Consider the following 23,138-nt stretch of genomic DNA (forward strand, 5'->3'; position numbering starts at 1 on the left):
TTGAGCTTGCTGGCCTGGCCTAGCCAACACTCACCTCCTCTTTTGGTCTCCAGTGACTTGCCCAGGCTTGTAGTTAAGGCCCTTTCTCGGTTAATGGGGAAGCCCCCTTTCCGGGAAGTCAGGAGAAGCCACAGTCATTAATAATGGAGATTAGGCACCAGAAAAGACCAGAAGTCACGAAGAGCAGGGAGAGAGGAGCCCCTCCTGCTATATAAGAGCGCACCGTACCCCACCATCTACAGGATTTGTCACGTTGACATAGATGCAGCGCAAAGAAAAACCCAGATCATAGGAAACGGGTGACTACATTTTAATAAATCAAAGTCTGGAATCCTAAGCCTTAAACAATTGCTTAGAAAATTCCAGAAAAGACAGTCATTTGGGTGCAGATTCACTTATCCCCACATATATTTTTATGTGTACTGAGGTTCCGTGTTTGCGGAGGGGAGGGGAGCAGAGCAGGGCAAACTAAACTCCTAAGATCAGATCGAGTTGAAGGCTGCATGAATTGATGGGAACTTCTCCAGTGAAACTCCATGTTGCTACAAAATGGTTTGTTCTGATCTGCCGTCACAGTAACCTGAAATAGAGGAAACAGTCATCGAGGACAGAAAGCTGGACCCATTGTTCAATGTACACAGTGAATATCATGATGGCCTTAGGGCTTGGCTGTGTCCAAACGTGTCTTGTAAGGTCACAGCTAGATGTGGCTGTGATTCAGAGACATCCTCCAGGCTCTTGTGGAGACCCTTTGAATCTCTCTGGGGGCAAGAGAGGGTCCAAGAGCATAGGATCTGCTTTCTGAAAGTTCTCCTTTGCCTTGTCTTAAATTTGCCTCACTGCATTTCGAAGGATCGGGGGCACGTGCTCCTATTTCGGGAAGTGGAGGCCAAATCAGCCTGGCCTCGGCCGCTGTGTGGGTGGCTTTATGGAATGTTCACTGTGTCCTGTGCCAGGTGTCACCAGGCGGTGCCAGAGGGGGCTTCGGGAACACAGAACAACCTTGGTTTGCATCCAGCTCAGCTAACCGTGGGAGAGCTTGGGCAACCTGTGTGATCTTTCTTAGCCTGCGTTTTCTCATCGGTAGAACGGGGATACTGAGAGTATGTATTTCATAAGGTTCTCTGAGGCCTGAGGGGGGTAATGCAGGTAATCGGCGTGGCGTGGGGCCTGGCTGTGGTGAGATCCTTCCCCCGCCCTACATTTAGGCCGCCCCAGGATGAAGCATCAAGACCTTATTTTTTAATGTTTTTGGTTTGGGTTCATATCTGTTGGGTGTCGTGTGCACCAGCTAGTTAGATGACCAACAGAAAAGTTCAGTTTTGTTCTTTTTCTACATTTCAGCATTACCCTATTTGGACTTTGAAACTCTGTTTCCTGTGGGAGTGAGGGAGTGTCCTTTCAAAACAGACTGCACAATTTCCTCCAGAATGTTATTGGTTTTAAAATCAAGATCTGACAAAGGTAACATCTATAAAAAGATTCAGGGGTTGTTCCAGGGAATCTCAAAAAACATAAGTGAGGAAGCCCAGCTAGGCAATTCCACCGTTATTTAGTTCCATATGAGGAAAAGAGCATCTGTTGAAAGGGTTCTGTTTTGAACTTTGCTCTGGTGATGTCTCTCTTTCACTTTTTACACCAACGGGCCACGTTTGCTGCCCGGCCCTTCACTGTCGCCACTGAATCTCTGAACAATATGAATTCAGTCAAAATGGCTTTTTGGGCAATACAGCTGGGGACAAAATCATGTGACCACAGGCCGGGCCTAGGGGAGCAGATAAAAAGGAAGAACCTGTCCTCTGCAGCTTGACTTAATTAAAAGGGCCAGGGTTTTGGAAAAGGGCTTTCCCCCCCACTCCTTATGAAACAGTACCATGAAAGATCTGGTCAAGAAGGCCCAAGATGGGGCGCCTGGGTGGCTCAGTCGGTTAAGCGTCTGCCTTTAGCTCGGGTCATGATCCTGGAGTCTCGGAATCGAGCCCCGCATCGGGCTCCCCGCTCAGCGGGGAGTCTGCTTCTCCCTCTACCCTGCCCCCTGCTCCTGATATCTCTCCCTCTCTCTCTCACACACAAATAACTACATAAAATCTTTTTAAAAAACTTAAAAAGAAGGACCAAGATGGGTCCCGTGGGGCTTCTCAGACTCCCGTTTTCTCCCACACGCGGATGCAGCGCATCTCCTCGGCCCCTCGGGGAGAGCCGGCGGCGCCCTGCCCCGGCCGCCCACTCACCGTTGTGCACGATCAGCCTGTACTGCCTGGCCAGGCACAGCTCGTCCTGCCTCTGCCGCACGATCTTCTGCACTTCCAGGGGCAGGCCGTGGGGGTCGCGGGCAAACACGAAGGAGTAGCTGTCGGCACAGGTGCCGTCGAGGTTCAGGAGGCGGCAGGAGTACTGCACGGCGTAGGTGTCATAGTCCGTGTCGATGATCCAGTGGTCATCGTCTGCAAGCCAGAAAGCCACAGAGCCAGTGCTTCTCCCTCGGCCGGCTCAGGCGTCAGGGGAGCACCAGCTCACGAAAGCAGCGCCTTCCTGAAACCGGTTTCATTTCTTTAGGAAGCAGGAGACTACAGAGAATTCTGATGGCTTTCATAAAATTGGGAGGACAAGAAAGGACCTTGTCCTCCTTCACAGAAAAGAATCCTGGGGTCGGGAGGTGGTGGGGGCGGGGGGAGACCTTGTTCACTTCAATGATTATCTCTTACCCTGACAATAAATGTGCTGGTATCTGTCCAAAGAACAACAGAGAATGTGAGCCCATTGAAACCATAAAATAGACCTTTCTCCATCTGTCCTCCAACAATGTGTGTGCCTTTGTGGCTGACGTCTGGTGGCCGCCAGCTTCTGTCTCGCTGCCCTGCTGTCCCTCGATCCCCTGGAGGATGCCACTCTGATGATCTGCTTCACGGCTACTCTGCTCCATCCTAATTCTGGCTTAGTCACCTGACTCCCTTCTCTGCGCTGGCAAAAGAGAGTAGCTTTTGTGTCGAGGGTACAAAAGGCCCACCCTCTGCTTCACATAGTCTTCTTTCTTAGAGCTTGTACTTTTCAGATCTCCCCAGACAGAGGCAGAGCTGAGCCCCTGAAGAATTCAGATTTCATTTATTCCTGAGGCTGGGAGGTAGGCCAGGAAGACGTGTACGCAAAGGGGGCATAAATGTCAACAAAGGCAGGATGAGAAAAAACATTAATAAGAACATACGCTGGAGAGATTGACCCTGGAGAAACAATGCTCAAGTGTATCCAAACACCTTACACTTGATAAAAAGTGGCACATCTCTACTTGATTTAATGTTCTCATCGACACGGAACCATGGCTAGGACTTTCTGAGCATTTAATTATGTATCAGTCACCATGTAGACAGGTTCCATGTTTTCTCAATTATTCCTCACATCTACCCAAAAGTGCACGCTGTTATTTCTATCTTACCGATGAGGAAACCGAGACAGAGAAACTAAATAATTTACTCAAGGTCACAAAGAGCAGGACAGAACCGAAGCCCACATGCCTAATGTCTCCACCACACTGTCTCCAGGCAGTAGGTAAGTTGCGGGGAGAGGGGACAAGAAACAAGAAACAAAAAGCCTCTACACTTCCATCTCATGCCCAGGCCATGAAGCAGGTGATGGTCTCCGCTCTGTGTTGGTTCCATGAGGGAGGAATGCAGAGGAACCCGGGTCCCCCAGCTTCAGACAGCATAAGGGAGGACTCTCTTGCCCACCCTAAGTCACCTCTTGGTTCTGAGAACCCCCGGAGTGCCAGCCGAGGAGGGGCTCAGCCCGAACTCAGGCCTGCAGGACAGCTGCACGGGAGTGGGTCCTGGAGCCCCGTGTTCAGCTCCCTCCAGGCTCTCCAAGAGGAAGAATGAGCCACCACGGCACCTCCCGGGCTCTCCCACAGGAGAGTGTCAGAGGCCAGAGCTAGGGGTGCCCAGACACATGACTGCTCAGTTATTCATCAGACGGGCCAGGAACAGAAGCCATGGGACCGCCTGCTGGGCCTCACCCTAACCACCGGCTCCCCTCACAGGCTCCTGAGCCTCTGGGCAGTCTTCCTCCTCTGCAAATGAAGTCACTTCTTCCCTGGTGGTGGGGCTCAGTGTGTCCGTCGGAGGCACCCCAGCAGCCTAACCCCTCAGACACACATGCACTCTTCTTTGAAATGTTACCCCAATTCATGATCAAGGCAGCTATTAGCTCAGCCGATCTGCAGCTTAATTTCCTTTTTCCAAGATTGTTGCCAGAAGTGAACTCTGACATAAGAACTAAGTAACTTTCGATGCTTGGTTTTAAAGAAAATTGACTACCATTCTTGACTTTAAAAGAAAGGCCTAAGTTGGTTTGGTTTATCTCCAGGCTCTTTTTGGCTAAAACGTTCAAAGACAACAAAGAATATAAATCCTAACAATCTTTACTAGCCTCTCCCTCCTGAGATGAGAGATGAACAGCCTGAGCGCCACTCGAAAGAGTGAACTTGGTCCTCCAAACTCCAAATTCTTTGGATTGAATTATCTAGAGCAGTTTCTTAAGCTTCATTGTGCAGAAGGAGCATTCCTAAGGACCACAGCAAACTAACAGACTCTGGGGCCCCACCCCAGAGTAATTTGTAATTCATTATCAGAAAAGCGTACCTTTCACACTAAATGAATCATTCTAGCAAGTTTTGCTACATCACTTGAAATAATTGTTACTACTCACCTGGGAGTTGGAACCCCTGGCTTCTGACACTGGCTCCCATAAACTTGTATGGCCATAGGCAAATCGCTACCTTCTCTTGGTCTCAGTTTATTCATCTGTATATTGAACCCCCTTCGTAGGGTTGACTCTCCATCTCTAAGATCCCATGATATGTCCCCCCTGGCCTACCTTATTCTCTGGGCACCAAAGAGATTCCAGATTTGAAACTTAAGAGAAATGGAAAGAAAGTAGAAAGGGCACGTAAATGTCGTGTTCTTATGATCAGCCCAAACTGTAGGGTGCTTTTCTGAGAGTCTTCAACACCCTGTCCCCCATCTGAGTTTTGGTGCTTGGAAGAAGAGAAGAGGTCGGTGCCACCCAGAACGCTATGCCTGGCTCAGTATCTCAGCATCTTGCCGGCAGGACACTCGGGAGCCAACCCCATGCACAATGCTCCCTACATCCTTGGATGAGGGTCTCTCCACCTCCGCTGGGGGTGTCCCAGTAATCAAGCTGTCCCAGGGATCCAGCCCAATGAAATGGAGGAAATACAAAACCAGGTTGAGTGGTGATGTGGGCTGGGTCTTGGGGAGGTGGGATGTCTGAGCATGGAGAAGACACACCTTGGCACAATGGCTGGACATGAAAATGGCAGAAGGAGGTCACCTGACAAGCCCAAAGGTCCTTCTGAGCTTGGGCCCCGTTTTTGGAGCTGAAGGTGAAAGGTGGGCGGGAAGGGGCCTCACTAGTCCCGGTCTCACCTCCCTAACCCCAGGCTCTGCTGACAGTTCCTGCCACGTGCGCACCATTCTTTTCCAGGCTGCCACTGGAGAAGAAACCCAGCAAATTGGTCAGGTATGACCCCCATCCCCTGAGACGGTTCCACTGAACTGACTACTCACTTCCTTTCTGGAGGAAGGACGCTAGGCCCCAATACTTCATCTTGAACTTAGCAGGGTCCTCCGTGTCTGTGAAGGTGCCCACCATGTCTGCACACACTTCCCAGTTACTGCAAAAGCCAAGGAGATGCTGAGCCAGGCCGGCAAAGGGCTTCCTCCCTCCATCTCACCCTGATGCTCCCCTCCCTCCCCAGCCTGGTTTGGTGCTCAGCCGGGGGTTGGGGAGGGGGTGGGGGGTCTGACTTCAAAAGACGGACTCGGCCCTTGGCCGTGGCGCTCATCTGGCCATTCTCATCCACAGAGAACTCAGCGACGATGTTGTCCTGCAGGAAGAGGCCCTCGGGGTCCTTCTTGGCCATGGCGTACCAGGTCCCGGAGAACTGCGAGAGAGGTGAGCGCAGGGTTTGGTGGCCCGGCGTGCACGGCCGGCCGCCAGGAAGGGAGAACGCGGGGGACCGGGCACCGCGGCCACCGGGGCCGCCCGGCAGATACCTACGCGAGCCTTGTCGAAGTTCTTCTTGACTCGGAAGCTGCTCACCCGGCAGTCGTGCTCCGCCCGGGCGCTGCCCAGCACGGCCAGCAGCACGAGCGCCCACACCCACGCCATCGTGCCCGGAGTCCTCCCTGCGGGGACCGCGCGCCGTGAGTGCCCGCCCGCGGCCCCCCGCCCCCGGCCCTGCCCGCCCGCGGCCCCCGGCCCCCGGCCCCCGGCCGCCCTGCCGCCGCTCACCGCCCGGAGCTGCGCGCAAGCCTGGCCGCGGCGTCGGGCGCGCGTGGAGCCAGGGAAGCGAGCGAGCCGCTGGGGCCGCCCGGCCGCTTTATAGCCGGGGCGGGAGGGGGTCGCGCTTTCGTAACGGCGGGGGTGAAAGACCGAGGGGAGGCGCCGGGCCGGCCGGCCAGCACTTGCATAACGCGCCCTGACTCACCGCCGCCGGGGCGCAGGGAGGGTCCCCTTGGGCGGGAGCCGCACGTCCAGGGCCGCCTCGGCCGAGCCCAGCTCCCCACGGCGCCGAGCCGCGGGAACAAGCCCTGGCCTGGTCCCCCGGCACTCGTGCCAGCGGCCGCCAGCTGCAGCCTGGGGTGGCCTCGGGGCGGGGGAGGGGGGCGGCTGCTCTGGCCGGAGGCGCGAGTCGGCCTGGCGGGAGGACCGCGCCCTCCCAGAGAGAGGACCCGCGATGCTGGCCGGTGCCTTAGCGCCCGCGCCCCGGCCCTGCCAGGTTGGCCTCTCTGCCCTCGAGGGCCGGTTGTGCGGGGGGGGGGGGGGGGGGGAGGCGGGATTATTTCGGCCAAGTAGTTTTTCATTTTATAAAGGATTTATTTTACTCTCTTTCAGGAGAGTTGTGGTACCTTCTGGGTCAATATTTGTTCTTTAGTTTCAACATCTTTAGAAGCATTAAAACCCTCCCTGTTAAATATTCTCCAGAAATGAACCCTGGCCAGGGCAGGAAATAACTTTAGCAACCTTGGTGGTCGCCTGTTTACTCTGTGGCACTTCCCTCAAACCACTTGGAAGCGCCTCTATCAATTGTTTATAACGCAATGTGTTTGCAAAGCCACAGTGGAGTTTTGTTTTCCAAACAGCTAAGGTGCGTTCACCTGAGGAGCGGACAAGAGTGGGGAGGTGAACAAAATTCTATAGTCAATGGTCAATTGAGTCAAAACGCTGTGACGAGTTATGTTATTTTGCCTATGTGATGGCACAATTTACTGACCATGTCATTCAGAGTTACAGTTCCTCTAATTGATCAAAGAAGTCACAAGATGCAGCTTTTGACTGAATGACAATCAGTAATTTGGCAAAGAAATAGGCACCTTCCTATAACTCTTTGGACATCTACCTGCCTGGTTCTCTGCTTCCACGTGCCACCTTTCCCTCCGTTCCTGCTTCCCAGTTGAGTCTTTAGGGGGTCTCCGGAGTGCCAAGGATGACGCATTTAACTCCTTCCTGCCCCAGAGCTAGGATAGCCCTGTTTCTGGCCAACCAGCTAACTGGTTAGGCCAGTTTTATCCCAGGACGTGTAATCCCAAATAGCTCCTATAAGAGCTGCTCCTGCAGGGACCATTTGTGGGGATGCACAGTGGTAGCGTCCATGCCACCCTAGGTGGGAAATGACCATAGGGCATCTTTCTCCTGTCCAGTGCTTGCATCCCCTCCTCGACATTCCAGAGTCCAGAAGGTCTTCCAGCTTCTTCTCCAACACGTCCAGTGATGGACGGAGAGCTCCTGGCTGAGCCTAATTGCCTTTGGACAGTTATTGCTGCCAGAAAAGTTCTCCCAATAGCCCCCTCCCTTTCATCTGTTTCTTCTAGAACGTATTCTGGTGGTCCTTGCACATGCTACATAAATGTTGACTGAATGGAGGGACTTTCAGTGCATCATTATGTTGATTGTTTTTGCAACAACATGTTTTTTCCTTTATGTGTTAGATGCCTAAGAGGGGCTGCAACTGTTTCTCCTTCTCTCTCTCTTTTTAAAAAGATTTTATTTATTTGACACAGAGAGAGATCACAAGTAGGCAGACAGGCAGACAGAGGGAGAGGGAGAAGCAGACTCCCCGATGAACAGGGAGCCCAATGTGGGACTTGATCCCAGGATGCTGGGATCATGACCTGCGCTGAAGGCAGACACGTAACGACTGAGCCACCCAGGTGCCCCTCTCTTTCTCTCTTTAATGATAAATCGTGAACCTTGGTGTCCCAGATACCAGCAAAGAAAAAGTTTATTTTGGCATTCTCTCTCGAATTTCTTCATGATTACAAATAGGTGAATGCAGGTCAACTGATGTTTTTAACTTCAGTGCTTTGAAATTTTTCCTCATAATTTTTCGAATATGCATGTATATATATAATATGAACAGGAAAAAAATGTTCACAGTGATTACCCCCATGTGATAGAATTAAGGACATTTGATTTGTACTTTTTGTAATTTCCAAATTTTCCTACAGTGTAACTGTTTAATCAGAAAACAAAACAAATATTCTCGTTGCAAACATTTTTCTCTTTCTAGCAATGAGATTATGCTTTAAATGGCATCTTAATGGATGTAATTGTAATTGTATATAATATACACAAAAGTTCATTTTCTGCCATATTTCATGAACAGACTGTGATTCATTCATCTTGTTATCTGTCCTTCCTCCAAACTTTTCCATGAGATTTATTGGGACTTATACTTACTAGGTGCTCAACTAATAGATATTGACTTATTTTGTCTTACTGAAATTCATCACATTAGGTAAACTTCCCAAAATATTTAAAAAGATATTTGGTCAGAGGTCATTGTTTCTAAAATATAATTTCTCGGGGGGCGCCTGTTGGTTATGCATCTGACTTCAGCTCAGGTCATGATCCCGGGGTCCTGGGATCGAGCCCCACGTTTGGCTCCCTGTTTCTCTGTCTCTCTGGCTCTCCCTCTGCTCATGCTCTGTCTCTCTTGCTCACTGTCTCTCAAATGAATAAATAAAATATCTTTAAAAATAGGTAATTTCTCAGGATTTAGCACTTGGGGCAGAGGTGGCTAGCTAGTCTTCCACCAAAAAGTCTGCATTCCTCTTCCATGGTGTAGAGTTGTTGGGAAGAGATTTTTCTGCCGGAGGGCACCTCCTCACTTCCCGTAGCTCTGTAAAGCCCCATGCCTAAGTCTGGTGGATGGAATGTGGACAGAAGTGCTGTGTGTCACTCCCAGGCAGGACTTGCAAAAGCTGCCTGTCCCTCTTCTCTCATCTGCCAGCTGGTGGAGCCTCCATCAACCTGGGACCCCACCAGTGACTTTCTGTGAATGAAAAATAAACTTCCTTGGATTAAGCTGCTGCGTTTTTGAGGGGGCCACCTGTAACAGAAGCTGGTGCAGCCTGAACGAACTCAGCAACAAGCGAGTCACTGGCTCCTGGGAAATAGGGAAAGATGTGTTACCCTCATTGAAAGAAGGGCTAAGGCAAGAACTTTGTGTCCTTCCCTCATAAAAATGAAGCATTTCAAACCAGCTCCATTTTGTGCAAAGTAGACATTTACATCCACATCCTGACAGAGAGGCCAAGGAAAATGAAAAACAAGGAAATGGGGTAGTATTTATCTTCTGACTACATTTAAAAATGCCAAAATAATTGGTGGGAAAATGAAAAGATTATTCGGCCAGCTTTTTCAGGTACAAAGAGTCAAACTAATTTTTTCAATAAGGTTTCTTTCAGTGATCACAAAGCCACCAGTCAGTGTCCTTAATTTAGGGGAAAATCACATGGATCCCACCAAGTGAGTTATTTCCGAGACACCGGGTCACACCCAACAATTAGGTGTGCGCAGAGATTCCTGTGAGCAGATGTGCAAGGTGAAAGAGCCCATTTGCACTTGACTGCTGGGATGTGCTTGAAATCCCTAACTTTAGGGGGTGCATTTTGGTGATGAGTAATGGTAGGAACAGAGAATCTGGCTAAAGTGGAGCCGAAGAGTGAATTCAGTATAATGATCTGGAGTGCACTCGGTTAATCCAGGACATTGTTAGATTTGGTTGGTGCTTCAACCTCAGGTTCATGTGGTTGGGTTATAAGCATGGCTTCCTGTAGAAATGGTTAACTGCCGTGGAAAATGTTAGCAGTGATAGAATTAGGCGTTACATGTGTTTGTTAGTAGACTATTGAAAAATGTAAATTTGTTAAGCAGAAAGTTTAAGGAAATGAAACCATTCTTTGGTACATCTGTAGGCTTTTAAAAAAAGGCTTATTTCTTTGAGAGAGAGAGAGAGAACGTGCAGGGGGAAGGGGGAGAGGGAGAGAGAAACCCAAGCAGACTCCGTGCTGAGCATAGAGCCCAGAGCCTAGAGCCCGACGCAGGGCTCAATCTTATGACCCTGAGATCATGACCTGAGCTGAAACCAAGAGTGGGACACCCAACTGACTGTGCCCCCCAGGCGCCCCTCTGTAGGCTTTTAAAAAGAGTTCCTGGAATTTTTATTTAGATTTTTTTAAATTGGTGTTTAATAACATTTTCTGATATATATATTTTTTTCTGATATATATATATTAAATTCTTAAAGGAAATGTCTTTGTATATTCTCCTAGAGCAGCTAATATGATGTCTTGTGCACCTCATGGGTACCCTTTTTAATCTAATCCTATTTAAACCGGCAGTTTGGGGGTAGGTCGCTATCACTTACTAGCTGTGTGACCTTGAGCTAGTTACTTAATTTCTCTGTGCTTCAATTTCTCACCTGTAAAATACAAACAATAAGAGTACCTACCTCATTGGGTTACTGTAAGAATTAAATGAGATAATATATGTAAGGGTCTTAGAAGAGTACCTGGCACAGATTATATATTATAATGTTAGCTATTCTTATGGTCATTTTTTTATTATCAATACCTATGGCTTATATTTCTAAAAATATTCTGAGTTTTCACATTGACCTGGTTATTGTTTCAGAGATGTTTTATCTAAATAAATGATAATCAATGTCTGTAAAATCTTAGAAATGCTGACATAAAAATTAAACAGTGAAGTTCAACAAAGTCAACACATATTGTGTGGTATCAGATATTCATTCTAAGTGGTCTGTTTGAAAATTAAAAAAAATATATATTGTTCTTTTCTTACACTTGTTTTTTTCAGTGCCCCGGACTGACAAGCCAGTAAGAGACACAAAGATCTTGTGAGCTCACTCTTGTGAGCCAGAGACTGCAAGGACCAGCCCCCAGGAGGAAGGGCAGTGGAGACAAGGGGACTCAGTCAAAGACAAGAGAAGGAGAGAGAGATTTGTGTGCGTGCAACAAGGCAGACTTCCAATATTTCCCTTTAAAAACGATCTCTGTCTTTATAAAATGTCATGCCGTAGGCAAAGTAGTCACCAGCAATCCCTCTGTCTTGCTTGCTTTTTCTAACTGATCAATTGCCTACTTCTGTCAATTGTTGCCTAGAACTGGATCTCACATTTGTCCCTTCCTTTTTCGTTCCCAAGCAACCTCACCCGTAGCCTATGAAAATAACCTTTAAAACCTTTGTTTATGAATGCATGAATTTATTACATAAATTATATATGTTCATTGTAGGTACTTGAAAAAAACCAGATAAGCAAAAAAGAAGAAAAAGATTAGTGTGTTGAATCCCATCACTTTGGAATAATCACTGTTACCATGTATGTACATACACCTTCATGTATGTGTATATATGTGGAATCGTATTGCAAAACTATCTTACAATTTATTGCGTATCATAAATATTTCTTCATATAAATAAATAGACCTTAACAGTAGGATTATTAATAAATGTAGTTTTCTATTCTGTGAATATAATGCTATTTATTTACTCAACCTCCTGTTGTTGAAAATCTAGGTTATGTCTGATCTTTCACTTTTATAGTTGTACTTTTGATGAACACCCTGGTAACCACATTAATCACATACAGTCTTACATTTCTGCAAGATAAATTCATAAAAGCAGAATTTCAGGGTCAAAGCCTATACACATTTTTAGGGTATTTGATAATGAACCAAATGCCATATAGCCTCTTAATCTTATCCCTATGTCCAGTATTTCTTTTCTCCAACTCATCCTTCTAAGCACTACCAGATTAAGTTTGTAGGTAAGGACCCTTATAATGTTTTCTTCCTGCCCCCAAAACTTTCCAGGGTCCAGCCTCAGCCTAGCTTCTGAGGCTCCTGTAATCTGAGCCCAACTCGCCTTTTCAGATTCATCTCTCACTCTTCTCCCTATTACTCTACACCCCATGTTATTGCTTCTGCTGTTCCTACCACCTGGAACACACTCGATTCCCACCCACCCCCATCTCTACCCATTCTAGATATGATCCCTTTTCTGAACTCTCATACCCCTGGGTATATACCTCACTTCTGGCATTTATCATATTCTGTACCTCGCTCCATGGCTCTTTATGTACTGCTCTGATCTCCCTTCTCCACCACAAGTGGTTGTGAAACCGGAACCAAGACTTACTCATCCCCTGCATCCCCGGAGTACAAGTGTCACAGTCAGGACTGACTCGGTTGTACTGCGGTAATAGACAACCCTCATCTCTGAGAGGCTAAAAACAAGAAGTTTCTTTCTCCCTCATGCTACATGTCCATCCCAAGTCAGCAGGGGGCTCTGTTCCAGGACATCCTCACTCCGAATCCGGAGACCCCTCCATCTGGAACTGATGTGGCAGCGGGGAGAATGGAGAGCCCAGGTTCTTATGCTGGCAATGAATCGTTCTTACCTGGAAGAGACATTTATCACCACAACCCAGAGGCAAAGTTCGTCACATGATCTTACTGGGGGAGGAGGGCAGAAAAGAAGGATCTTCCCATATAACTAGGAGGAGAAGAGAATCAGATGAGGGGGAACATGAAGTCTCTACCACAGAAGCTAATATGGCGGCTTGTTTATAATGGACAATCAATAGGCATGTGTTCAAAGGATGAGCAAATCACAAATCTAGAAATAGTTATAAAAACAAAAGAATGGTGACAATAGTAGGCTATATTTCATTTTTATATTAATTTTCATTTCTATAAGTAGAGGAATGTTAACATCTATGGTTATTTTGTTTTTCCTATTAAGTAGATATCTGCATATGGAACACAGATACATGTTTTTTCTCTCTTTGCGTACGAGGAAAGCATGGAATTGGGGAATTGTGAGCACACAACATACTTTTGGTAGAACTTGGAGCTGTGCCATGGTCACACAAAATAACTGGGTAGAAAGTGTCCCAAACTGTGTTAGAATGTGACGGTCCCCTGGGAGGGGTGACTGGGCTGACTCAACTCCTTCTTCTTAGGAGATAAATCCCTGCATTATTCTAGTTATAACAAGATGCTAATAGGAAGTTATGCAGTTAATAGTACTCTGAAGAGGACCCTCTTGAGACTACACTGAGTGTGACAGAGGAAGGCACAAGAAAAGATGTGTTTGGCAGGGCTCTTGAGGTGGTAAGTGAACTCAGCTGTAAGAAGCCACATAACTTAACAAATGCCAGTTTGAGTTCAGTTCCCCTGGGAAAACCATGTTCTGACCAAGAACCTCTCGTTTGCTGACCTAGAACCTACAACCTCAGCAGATGTCTTTTTCTTTTCCGATAAGACCATTATCACTCTATCAAGATAAGTTTAGCAAAGTAAATGAAACCCACAGCATTGCTGTCTTTGAAGTGGACTTAAATGTGGGTCTAACACTAACTTTTAGAGTCCCTGTAATGTGTGTGTTCATTCAGGAGAATCTGCCATAAAGTTTGCAGTTTTATTGAAATGCTAGAAGACCTTGACAAAGTTTGAAATCAGCATTTAAATATTCAAGGAAATTGGTTCATGAAATGTGCTGTGTGATCTATTAGTTGTATAATAGTGTTTAAATATTTGGGAAAGTGTGCTTAATCGATGTAAAAGCTTAATAAACTAAACATTAAACACAACTAAGTAGCGGTAAGTGTTTTTCCACGCCTAACCCCCCCGAGACGTTAGAGATCCTAGCAACAGACAAGACAGGTTTTATCCACTAGATTTAACAGACTGTATCTTGGAGCAAAAATGCATGGGGCTGGCCATTACTATTCAAAACAAAATCCAAACTAATACGAGTGACAGGAAGACCCAGTTAGCAAGTGCATGGGCTACCTTTTATAATCATGTCTTTTGACAAGGATTATTGTTTACATTGTGGCTTCATTAGGCTTGGATCATGGGCAAATGTTTTGCCATGTTCACCTTTCTAGAACAAGATTAAGGTTTGTTCCTTTAAAACAGCCCCGGGGTCAAGCTTTTAAATGAGGGGAATTGAGAGGCGAAGGTTTTAGAAAAAGTAGGCCAGGCAACTTGGATGATCATAGGACTTTTAAGAGAAGGAAAGGTTAATATTCCATTTTATGTTGCATTGATGCTAAACCCTTCCATCTCCCCCAAATGCTAATTAAAGTTGCTATATAAATAAGCAGACACTTCCAAGGTCTAATAGTTTCACTTCATATAGCTATCATGAAAAAAATGAGTCAGTGTGATTTTAATGTCCTATCATTAATGGATACATCGATGATTCTCCTTGCTGTGGACAGCAGCCCATGTCCAGTGATTTTTCTGGAATAGTCACCTCGACTTGCCGCTTGCCTGGCTGATCTAAGATGTTCTGAGGATTCTCTGAGGACTTATGAGCTAAGAATGCTTAGGGATTGCATGTCCTGAAGAACTCTTTAATCCTGTGCTCCCTGAATCCTACTCTAAGCCAGACCTTCTGTCACAGCCCAAGAGTGACCGGCAGTTGGGGTTTTTTTTTTTTTTTTTGAAAGCTCTGCTAAGCAACTATTCTGCTCCATCTTTGGGGGATCCTGTGAGGTGCCATGTAGGGTTTTCTCAGTGACTTTGACCAGGATGTAGCTCCTTCTGGGCCCTCCATCCCAGGTGGTGCTCTGAGGGTCTCGCTTTCCGAACCAGAACAGCCGAGCAAGCCGCACCATGGGTGAGATCAACCAAGAGGCGGTGGAGAAGTACCTGGAGGACCACCCTCAGTTTGCCAAGGAGTACTTCGCCAAGAGGCTGGGGGAAGCCCCGGGGCCCAGCGGGCCGCTGTCGCCAGCCGAGGAGTGGGCCGTGGGCGCCGAGCTGCTGCTGCCCATGCTCGAGGAGGTGGCCAGCGCCGAGCCCACGGTGCACCGGGCCCTGCGGAAGGTGGCCCGGCTGCTGCACGCTGACCGCTGCAGCCTCTTTGCCTGCCGGGCCCGCAACGGCACGCCCGAGGTGGCCTCCTGGCTGCTCGACATCACCCCCACCTCCAGGTTTGAGGACAGTCTGGTGGTACCCGACAAAGAAGTTGTGTTTCCATTGGACATTGGGATAGTGGGTTGGGTTGCTCACACGAAGAAAGCCGTTAATGTCCCAGATGTACAGAAGGTAGGTGGCTTGATGACAGTGGGGCCAACCGATGTCTTGGCAGGGTCGTGGAAGTGCCGGTGGGGAGAGCTGGGAGCCAGGGGCCAGCCTGCGGCATTGGTGTGGCTATAACCTGAGGAGTAGGAACAGCAGGGAGAGGATCCCCTAGGCCGAGGGTGGCCCGATTTAGCAAATAAAAATATAAGATGCTCAGTTCAAGTTGGATTTGAGATAAACAATGAGTACGTTTTTAGTGGGTGTCCCTTATAATGTTTGGCATCTTATCGGGCAAACTTAGCTGGGCCGGGTGCATCCCACACCTGCTCCTTACATATCCTCCCTGCTCTGGGAACTTTCCTTCTGAACAGCATGGCAAAGCGGCCCACACTGGTGAGATCAGCAAGGTGCCTGATGCTGAGACTTGTGAGCTGCTCCCCACACCTCTCACTCACAACCCTTATTTTTGTTTGTTTGTTTTGGGTTTTTTTTGTTTTGTTTTGTTTTTTCACTCACAACCCTTTGAGGTCACTCAGTTCTCTGGGACGGCCTGGCTCATAAATGGATTCTTTCACTTACAGACCAAATGTGCAGAAAGAACAAATAATACCATTTGAAAGTTCAGATGTTTACATTTGGATTGTGAAAAATGTAAATTTGGCTGATAAGTGCAATCGACCATCTTAACCCCCCATAAGTCAGCTCTAGCGAGAGTCAACTCCAATCACGCAGTATGCTCCTGAGATTAACAGCATACTGCGCAAACACAAGGTGTTGTTATGCGCTTTTAAAAACAACAAAAAAATCACTCTTCTTACCACCACAATGCTTGTTCGTTAAAAAAAAAATTACAAAATACAAATAAACAAGAAGGAGGAAATGTAAATCACTCATAATTGCTCCGCTCATCAGTAACCACAGGTACCAGCCTGGGGTTTCTCCCGCTTTTTTCCTACACGCACGTCCTGCGACTATGATTTTGCTGTTAGCTGAAGGGGAGCAGTGGCTCATGATGGAACGGGGTTGATGGGGAGTGTCCCTGAAATCCTTCCCGCTTCTGTGCCAAGGTTTACTGGCCGCTCGTGGACGGGGGCAGCTGGTGGCAGGAGGCTAATCCCCTACGTGCCTCCTGAAGCTGATTACAGGACGAGGGCCGCATGGATCCAGAAGGCACAGAAGTCGTCAGACATTAGCAACCCTCTGCAAACAAGCCCAGCACAACCCTCCGGTGCAAGGTTGCTATCCGCCACCACAGAGTCCTCAGTCCCTTTCTGATCCCTGCCTTCAGGGAGCTCTAGCTAGTTTCAGGGAGCTTCTGATGCTGACTGTCACAGCTCCTGTGACTAGACGGATTTGTCCCCCTTAGGCAAAATTCTCCAGACTCCAATTAGGAGGCTAGGCCCGCACACCCTGAGATTTTCTCACGGGAGTATGCTTCTTGCCAGTCCCCAACCGAGGACATCTCCAAAATTACTAGGACTTCAAACTTAAGAAAGGGACATGCAAGTTTTTTTCTGAAAAAAAAAAAAATTGTTTAAAGAGATGGGTAAAATGGTTTCTGCAATGCATTATCAATGAGCTCAGTTGGCATTTTGAGAAGAGAATGATAGCAGAGGCGGCTGGAAAGAGCGGGTGGCCTTGGTGTGTTGCTGTCCATGGTGAGCGTCACTGCGTGGACAGGGCAGTAAATGGAGGTGGGCAGGGGAGGGCATGTTTTCCCCTTGTCTTTTTTCCTAAGGACTCCTGGCTCTTCTGGGCAGGACAGAGAAATAGAAGTTGAAGACAGACACCCTCCTCAGCTCAGAGGAGAGACAGGGCCTCATTTGCTTTCCATTTCTACTGCTTCTAAGCATTTTTCTCTTAGGAAGAGAAGAGTGGTGCTTTTCAACTCCAAATGTACATTAAAATCGAATCTGGAGCTTCAAAAAAAAAATACCAAGACTCAATAGACCAATACACCAGACTTTCAGGGGTTGGGATGCAGGCAATAGTATTTTTTAAAAGCTCCCCAGGTGATTCTAAAATGCAGTCAATATTGAAAAACACTGGTGTGTTGGGTGAGCAGATGCAGGAGGAAAAATTGGATTTCAGAGCAACCAGGGGATCCTCAGTGGCAGGGGCTCTGGAAGTCTTGAGCTGACTCTTCCCTTGGGCAGAAAGGAAGCTGAGGTCACAGGGGCTGCATCTATCCTAGAGTCCATGGTATGGTCAGTGAGTGAGAAGGGCTGGACTAGAGGGGGTGTCCTCACTCTGTGTCCAGCACTCTTTCCACCCTCCACCTACCCCCACTTCTCTGCAATTTGCCAGACTTGAATCGCTATGGTAAAATCTGCAAAAAGAAAGAAGATGGAAACCAATGTTTGAATGAAATTTCTAATTCTCAACTTCTCATTGTATTTGACAATTTCTAAGGCATTTTCACATTCTTAATCTCATTTGATTCTGGCAAAGACCCTGTGAGGAAGGAGGGAGCATATTTTTATGTCCATCCTGTATGTGGAAGAATCTTGTCAAGGTCAATCAGGCAGGATGTGGCAGGTCTGGGACCATAACTTGGGTCTTCTGAGGCCTCCCTCTTTTACCACGCTACTGACCACACGTGGCTTCTCCCTGGTTGGCAATGTGGGCACAGGTGAGGGAAGGAGTTCTCAGACCTAGACAAAGAGGTAGAGCCGGATGGCCCCGACCTTGGGGGTCCATGAAGGTGATAGCCGGGAAGCTAAGGTGTAGGGTGAGACCTCTGGCGTCAGAGAGAACTCGGTGCAGATGCGGGTTTGAGACTAGCTAGGTAACTGTGTGACAGATTGCATTTTTGCACCTGAGACGTGGAGGCAAACCAATATACAGATTAAATGAACATAAAGTGCCTGACTCCTAGTAGGTGCTCAATAAATGACAACTATTATTATATTTATGCCAAGGGGCGTTTGGGGCCTGGGTGTAGGTAGCCAAAAAAAGGGTTGCTGATTATCGCCTCTTTTTTAAAACAGGTTAAAGACAGGGAAACTTTTAATAACAGGAAACGGAGAGATAGCCTCCTCAGGTTATTTCTTTTTCTATTGGGAAAACTGATTAACTCTATGGGTGGTTCTCGTTCTGACTGTGGTTTAAAAGAAAGCCATGGGAGAAATCCTAAGTTTTCAATAATTAACAGAGTGCCTCTAACTCCTGTTCCTCTCTCCTCTCTCTTCCTTCCCTTCTCTGACTCCTGGTCTCAAGGGATAATGGCACTTAATCAGAGTTTAACAACGCTGAGATCAGATGGGGGGCCCGGGCCACCTGCTGCTACACACAGTGCTCCCCAGATGCCTTCAGTGGCTTCTTCGAAGGTCTACCCAGGGGAGCTTGTGAATCCGAGACCTATAGGAATTACTCACGCAAACTTCACTAGGGATTGTTTGAGCTAGTGAAGCAGAAAGCCTCACCTCACCTGCCCTGTCATCTGACGGATGGTTTTATGTAGGGCTTTCAAATATAATAATAAGCAAGCATTACATTTTGAAATGTATGTCATTTTCTCAAAACAGCCAAATGAATTTAGGAATATTTCCTTGTGTTTAGAATCTAGAATAAAAGAGCATAAAGCTTTGAAGCTGCCGAGTGAAGTGTGCTTGCAAAGAAACTAGCCTGCCTGACCATCCCATGGTGTGTGCATCTGATCTGGTATTTTGATTATTCACTTAGTGGCCAAGATTGCTGTGTAAATGAAGGTGATCGCAACCCATAATGGGTAATAGATTAGGAGGAAAATGGAATTGGAGCTGCCTTGGGCAAGCAGTGGATGAGGAGGAAGAACCTAACAAAGTCTGAAGACGTCTTGACCTAACAGGGAAGATGTTACCCGAGGCAGAGAGAATGGCAGATCAGGTGGTTAGGAAAGAAATGCGGCTCTTGAAGGTGGGGGGTGGGGGATGGGGGGACGGCCAGAAACTGGCCCTCAGGCAAATGCGTCTTCCGGGCATAGGACGCCTACATGGGCTGAGAGCATCTAGGTTCTTCAGTGATTGGGACTGGTTATGAAAGCTAGAACTAGAAGCAGAATGGTCATTGCAAAAGAGAACTACTTCTCATCCAGGGAAGCCCAATAAACTCCCAGGCGTCTCTTCCCAGTAATCCTTGAGCACCTACCATGTGTCAGACACTTTTCTAAGTGCTCTTCCCATACTGTATTATTCTATGTGCCAGGACTCTAAGCAGTCCATAATATCAGCGTTTATTTCCACAAAGCCTAAGTAGCATGCCCAGGATCACAAAGCTGGTGAACTGGGGTCTGGTTTTAGCCGAGAACTCTGACGCCAAAGCCTTCTTCAACATTAGGTGATGCAGCCTCCTAAATAAATAGTTGGTTTGTGTGGGTCCATGCTGGGAAAGGTAGAAAAGAGATCTGGGATAAGGGGCTCCATCTGACTCCCTTAGCATCTCACCACTCCTAAGGGATCCTCCACAGGAGTGATTCACCCACTAAGAGTACAGATTCCTGGGGAAGATGGATGCTACTCTAGGTTGTCAGGATTCAGTGGGCCTGCTGGGAGGTCTGCAAATGTGAGTTTGTCTGCAGGTGTTTGTGAGGCACAGCCCAGGTCTGCTGCTCCGAGCTGAGCTGTGAGTTCTATTGGCCAAGGAGCCCTGCTCCCTGGGTGAGATTCTGGCCCAGAAGTAGCACTGTAGGCTCCCACATTTTTAATTTTGGAAACTGAACAGAGTCCAGCTTCCAGGGGTTCGTGCTAATCTCAGAAGCACCATCAACACAAGGAAATATAAATAATACAACCTATGAAAGGAAAACCCCATTAACTTTGGCCAGTGAGTCTCAGAATCAGGCTGAAAGTTTAGTTCCAACTGAAGGAGACTCAAGTTCAAAGATGAGTTAGTATGAACCATGGAAGGCTATGTCTACACCCATCTAGAGTGGGCAATCCTCTAGCTTACAGCTAATAAGAACCGCTGTCCTTGACCCTCTGAAGCTCTTCCATTTAGGGACATTGCCACACTCATCACTCTGCCCTTTCCATGGTTAGGATATTAGAATCATCTCTCACATCTACTGCATGAGGCTTGTATCTGGGAAGATCCACTTCCTCTCTCCCACAGAGAGAGAGGGAGAGAAAGAAGCATGTATGAAAGATGTTAGCTTGGTAGAACATTAAAAACTGAGAAGCATTTTGTGTTGGCAAGAGAAGGTCCTCTCACACATGACCAGTGGAAGTAAGATTTCCAACCTTTTATAAAAGTAATCTGTGTAAATAAAAACCGCATACATCTGTGAATCCAGCAAAAGAGATTTCCACTTCGGGGAATCCATCACATAAAAATGAAAGCAAGAATGTTTAGTACAGCACTGTTTTCAGTGGGGAAAACTATAAGCAGACTAAGTCAGTGGAGAATGGTTGAGCAGACCATGGGGCTCCCACACTATGCAGTATTGTGCAAGAATCTAGAGGCTGAATTCACACCCATATGCACGAGTCTGGACGGAAGTCCATAAAGTATCATTATATGATGCAAGTATTGTGTGAATTAGAAAATTTTATAAAAAAGAAATACTTTTGTCCAAGAGTTAGAGAAAGGCATACCGGGGCACCCGGGTGGCTCAGTCCATGAAGCATCTGACTCTTGGTTTCGGCTCAGGTCCTGATCTCAGGGTCCTGGGATGGAGCCTAGTGTTGGGCTCCCCGCTCAGCAAGGAGTCTGCGTGCCTCTCTCTCTGTCCCTCCCCCCTCTCTCCCTCTCTCCAATCAATCAATCAATCTCTAAAAAATAAGGGGGAAAAAAGGAGACATACCAAGCTGTTAACACTGGTTCCCTCGAGTGAGATTAGGAGTTTGAGGAGTCATTAATTTTTTCCTTATGTTATGATGTACCAGTTGTTTGGTTTCACGTACATTTTACTCTCATAATTAGAAAGAAGAGCTCCATGCGCCTACACCCGTAATCCCAGCTGTGTGCTACTTCCCTGCACACCTTCTGTCCATTGTAACCCCATTTCCTCTTAGCATCTCACTTTCCTCTTGGCCGTGACATCACCTCTTTTTTCCCAGCTCTACCGCAGCCTCACCTAGATAGGCCATAGTTTAGGTGGGAGATGCTCATCCTAAAACCAGTGAGTTCACTCTGTGCAATCGTAGGATGGGGGTGTGGGTGGGACCGCTGTGCTGGGGCCCTGGTTATCTGTCCAGACGGTTTGGACTAGAGAGAATGGTCTGTTGCCATTCCTAGACCTACATTCCATGGTTCTGTGCTGCTTTGGCAAACGTGTGAATGTGTCTTTCAGAACAGCCATTTCTCTGACTCCATGGACAAACAAACTGGATATGTCACCAAGAATCTGCTGGCAACTCCGATCGTGATGGGCAAAGAGGTTCTTGCTGTGGTTATGGCAGTTAACAAAGTAAACGCATCTGAATTTTCCAAACAGGATGAGGAGGTAATGCTAACCTCGGGCATCCAGCCGGAGGCTCAGGAAATTTGTTGTTTAATGGAGAGAAAGATATCATACCTAATTTGTTTTTCTCTGCTTCCTGTAGGTCTTTTGCAGATACCTCAACTTTGTTTCTGTCATCCTAAAGCTTCATCATACCAACTACCTGTACACTGTTGAATCCCGAAGAAGCCAGGTACTAGGAAGGTGACCTTCATCACTCCATGCTTTCCTGTTCTGACAAAGGGACCCAGAGGCAACAAGCCCAGACCCCTCCTATCGCTCTTGGGGGTTTAAGGCACACGGAGCGGATTCTCAGACTTTAGTCCTGGCTGTCTTCTCATGGTCATAGTCATGGTCTGCCCCTGCCTCCCCCCCACCTCTCTGCTCCTCCATCTGCATGTACAACTGGCTTGCCTCGTCTTTATCCTGGCTAGCCGTGGTTTCTTCTGTGAGATAATTCTAGTACCTACCCTACGTGGTTGTTGTGACTATCACATGATCATGATATGAATTCGTCCACACAAAGCTCTTAACAGTTCCTGGTACATATCGAAGCTATTAATCTGAGGAACCAATCACTCTTCTGAAATCTGTTGCCTCCTTGAGCCAGAGGGATGAGGAACAACATCGGTAACCAGGGTACCTCAGTCTGGGCCACTCTCTAGACGTCAGTTTCTTCATCTGTACAATGGTGGGAGAGGGGTGGGGATGAAGGGCTTCCAACATCCCCTCCTATCCAACTGTCCAGATAAGGTTACCTCTGAGTAGCTCAGGATGTGTGGAAAGAGGCATATGGCTTTCTCCCCAGTGGGGGAACGGCAGGAGCCAGGGCACCACCAATACTGGACCCTCTGCCCAGGGACTGTCTCTGCTTGCAAGGTGAGGTCACTTGCCCTTTGACATGGGGACCAATCATGGCGTACCTCTTTCAGAGACCCTCACCCTTGCACAGGTCTAATCATCCCAGAGAATCTGAGTAGTGTGTCAAACACGCACAAGTTCAAAAATGAAAGTGCATTGTTCAGTGATACATGTTCTTTTTATTGGAGACACCTCCTACTTTCTTTTGGCTAATGCTCTACCTCTTCACTGTTTTGTTCTGAGTGTTTTCTTTTTAATTCCTCCTTCCAGATCCTCATGTGGTCGGCCAACAAAGTATTTGAAGAGCTCACAGATGTGGAGCGCCAGTTTCACAAAGCACTCTACACAGTTAGAACATATCTGAATTGTGAGCGGTACTCCATCGGACTGCTGGACATGACCAAAGAGAAGGTCGTCGTCACTCCATACATTTTGTC

General features: G+C 47.4%; 2 protein-coding genes across 3 annotated transcripts in view; one reads left to right on the forward strand and one right to left on the reverse strand.

The window, feature by feature from the left end:
* Positions 1-294: 294 nt before the first annotated feature.
* RBP4 (retinol binding protein 4) lies at positions 295-6,638 on the reverse strand. 2 transcript variants are annotated; one of them, XM_032432532.1, is made up of 6 exons: positions 6,503-6,638; positions 6,073-6,200; positions 5,820-5,956; positions 5,580-5,686; positions 2,232-2,444; positions 295-580 (listed from the first exon to the last, which is right to left on the reverse strand). In XM_032432532.1, exons 2-6 carry the CDS (start codon positions 6,181-6,183, stop codon positions 543-545), a joined length of 606 nt encoding a protein of 201 aa, XP_032288423.1. In that variant the 5' UTR covers positions 6,184-6,200; positions 6,503-6,638; the 3' UTR covers positions 295-542. The 2 variants fall into 2 exon arrangements, with proteins under 2 accessions (XP_032288423.1, XP_032288422.1); XM_032432531.1 differs by lacking the exon at positions 6,503-6,638 and adding an exon at positions 6,307-6,459.
* Positions 6,639-15,008: 8,370 nt separating this feature from the next.
* Positions 15,009-23,138, forward strand: part of PDE6C (phosphodiesterase 6C) — a 47,251-nt gene continuing 39,121 nt past the window's right edge. The window contains exons 1-4 of the mRNA XM_032432335.1: positions 15,009-15,443; positions 21,691-21,843; positions 21,944-22,033; positions 22,972-23,112. Coding sequence (XP_032288226.1) covers positions 15,009-15,443; positions 21,691-21,843; positions 21,944-22,033; positions 22,972-23,112 — 819 coding nt within the window. The remainder of the gene's footprint in view (positions 15,444-21,690; positions 21,844-21,943; positions 22,034-22,971; positions 23,113-23,138) is intronic.

Source organism: Phoca vitulina, unplaced genomic scaffold (assembly GCF_004348235.1).
Source record: "Phoca vitulina isolate PV1807 unplaced genomic scaffold, GSC_HSeal_1.0 scaffold48, whole genome shotgun sequence".
In the NCBI taxonomy this organism is placed as follows: Eukaryota; Metazoa; Chordata; class Mammalia; order Carnivora; family Phocidae; genus Phoca; species Phoca vitulina.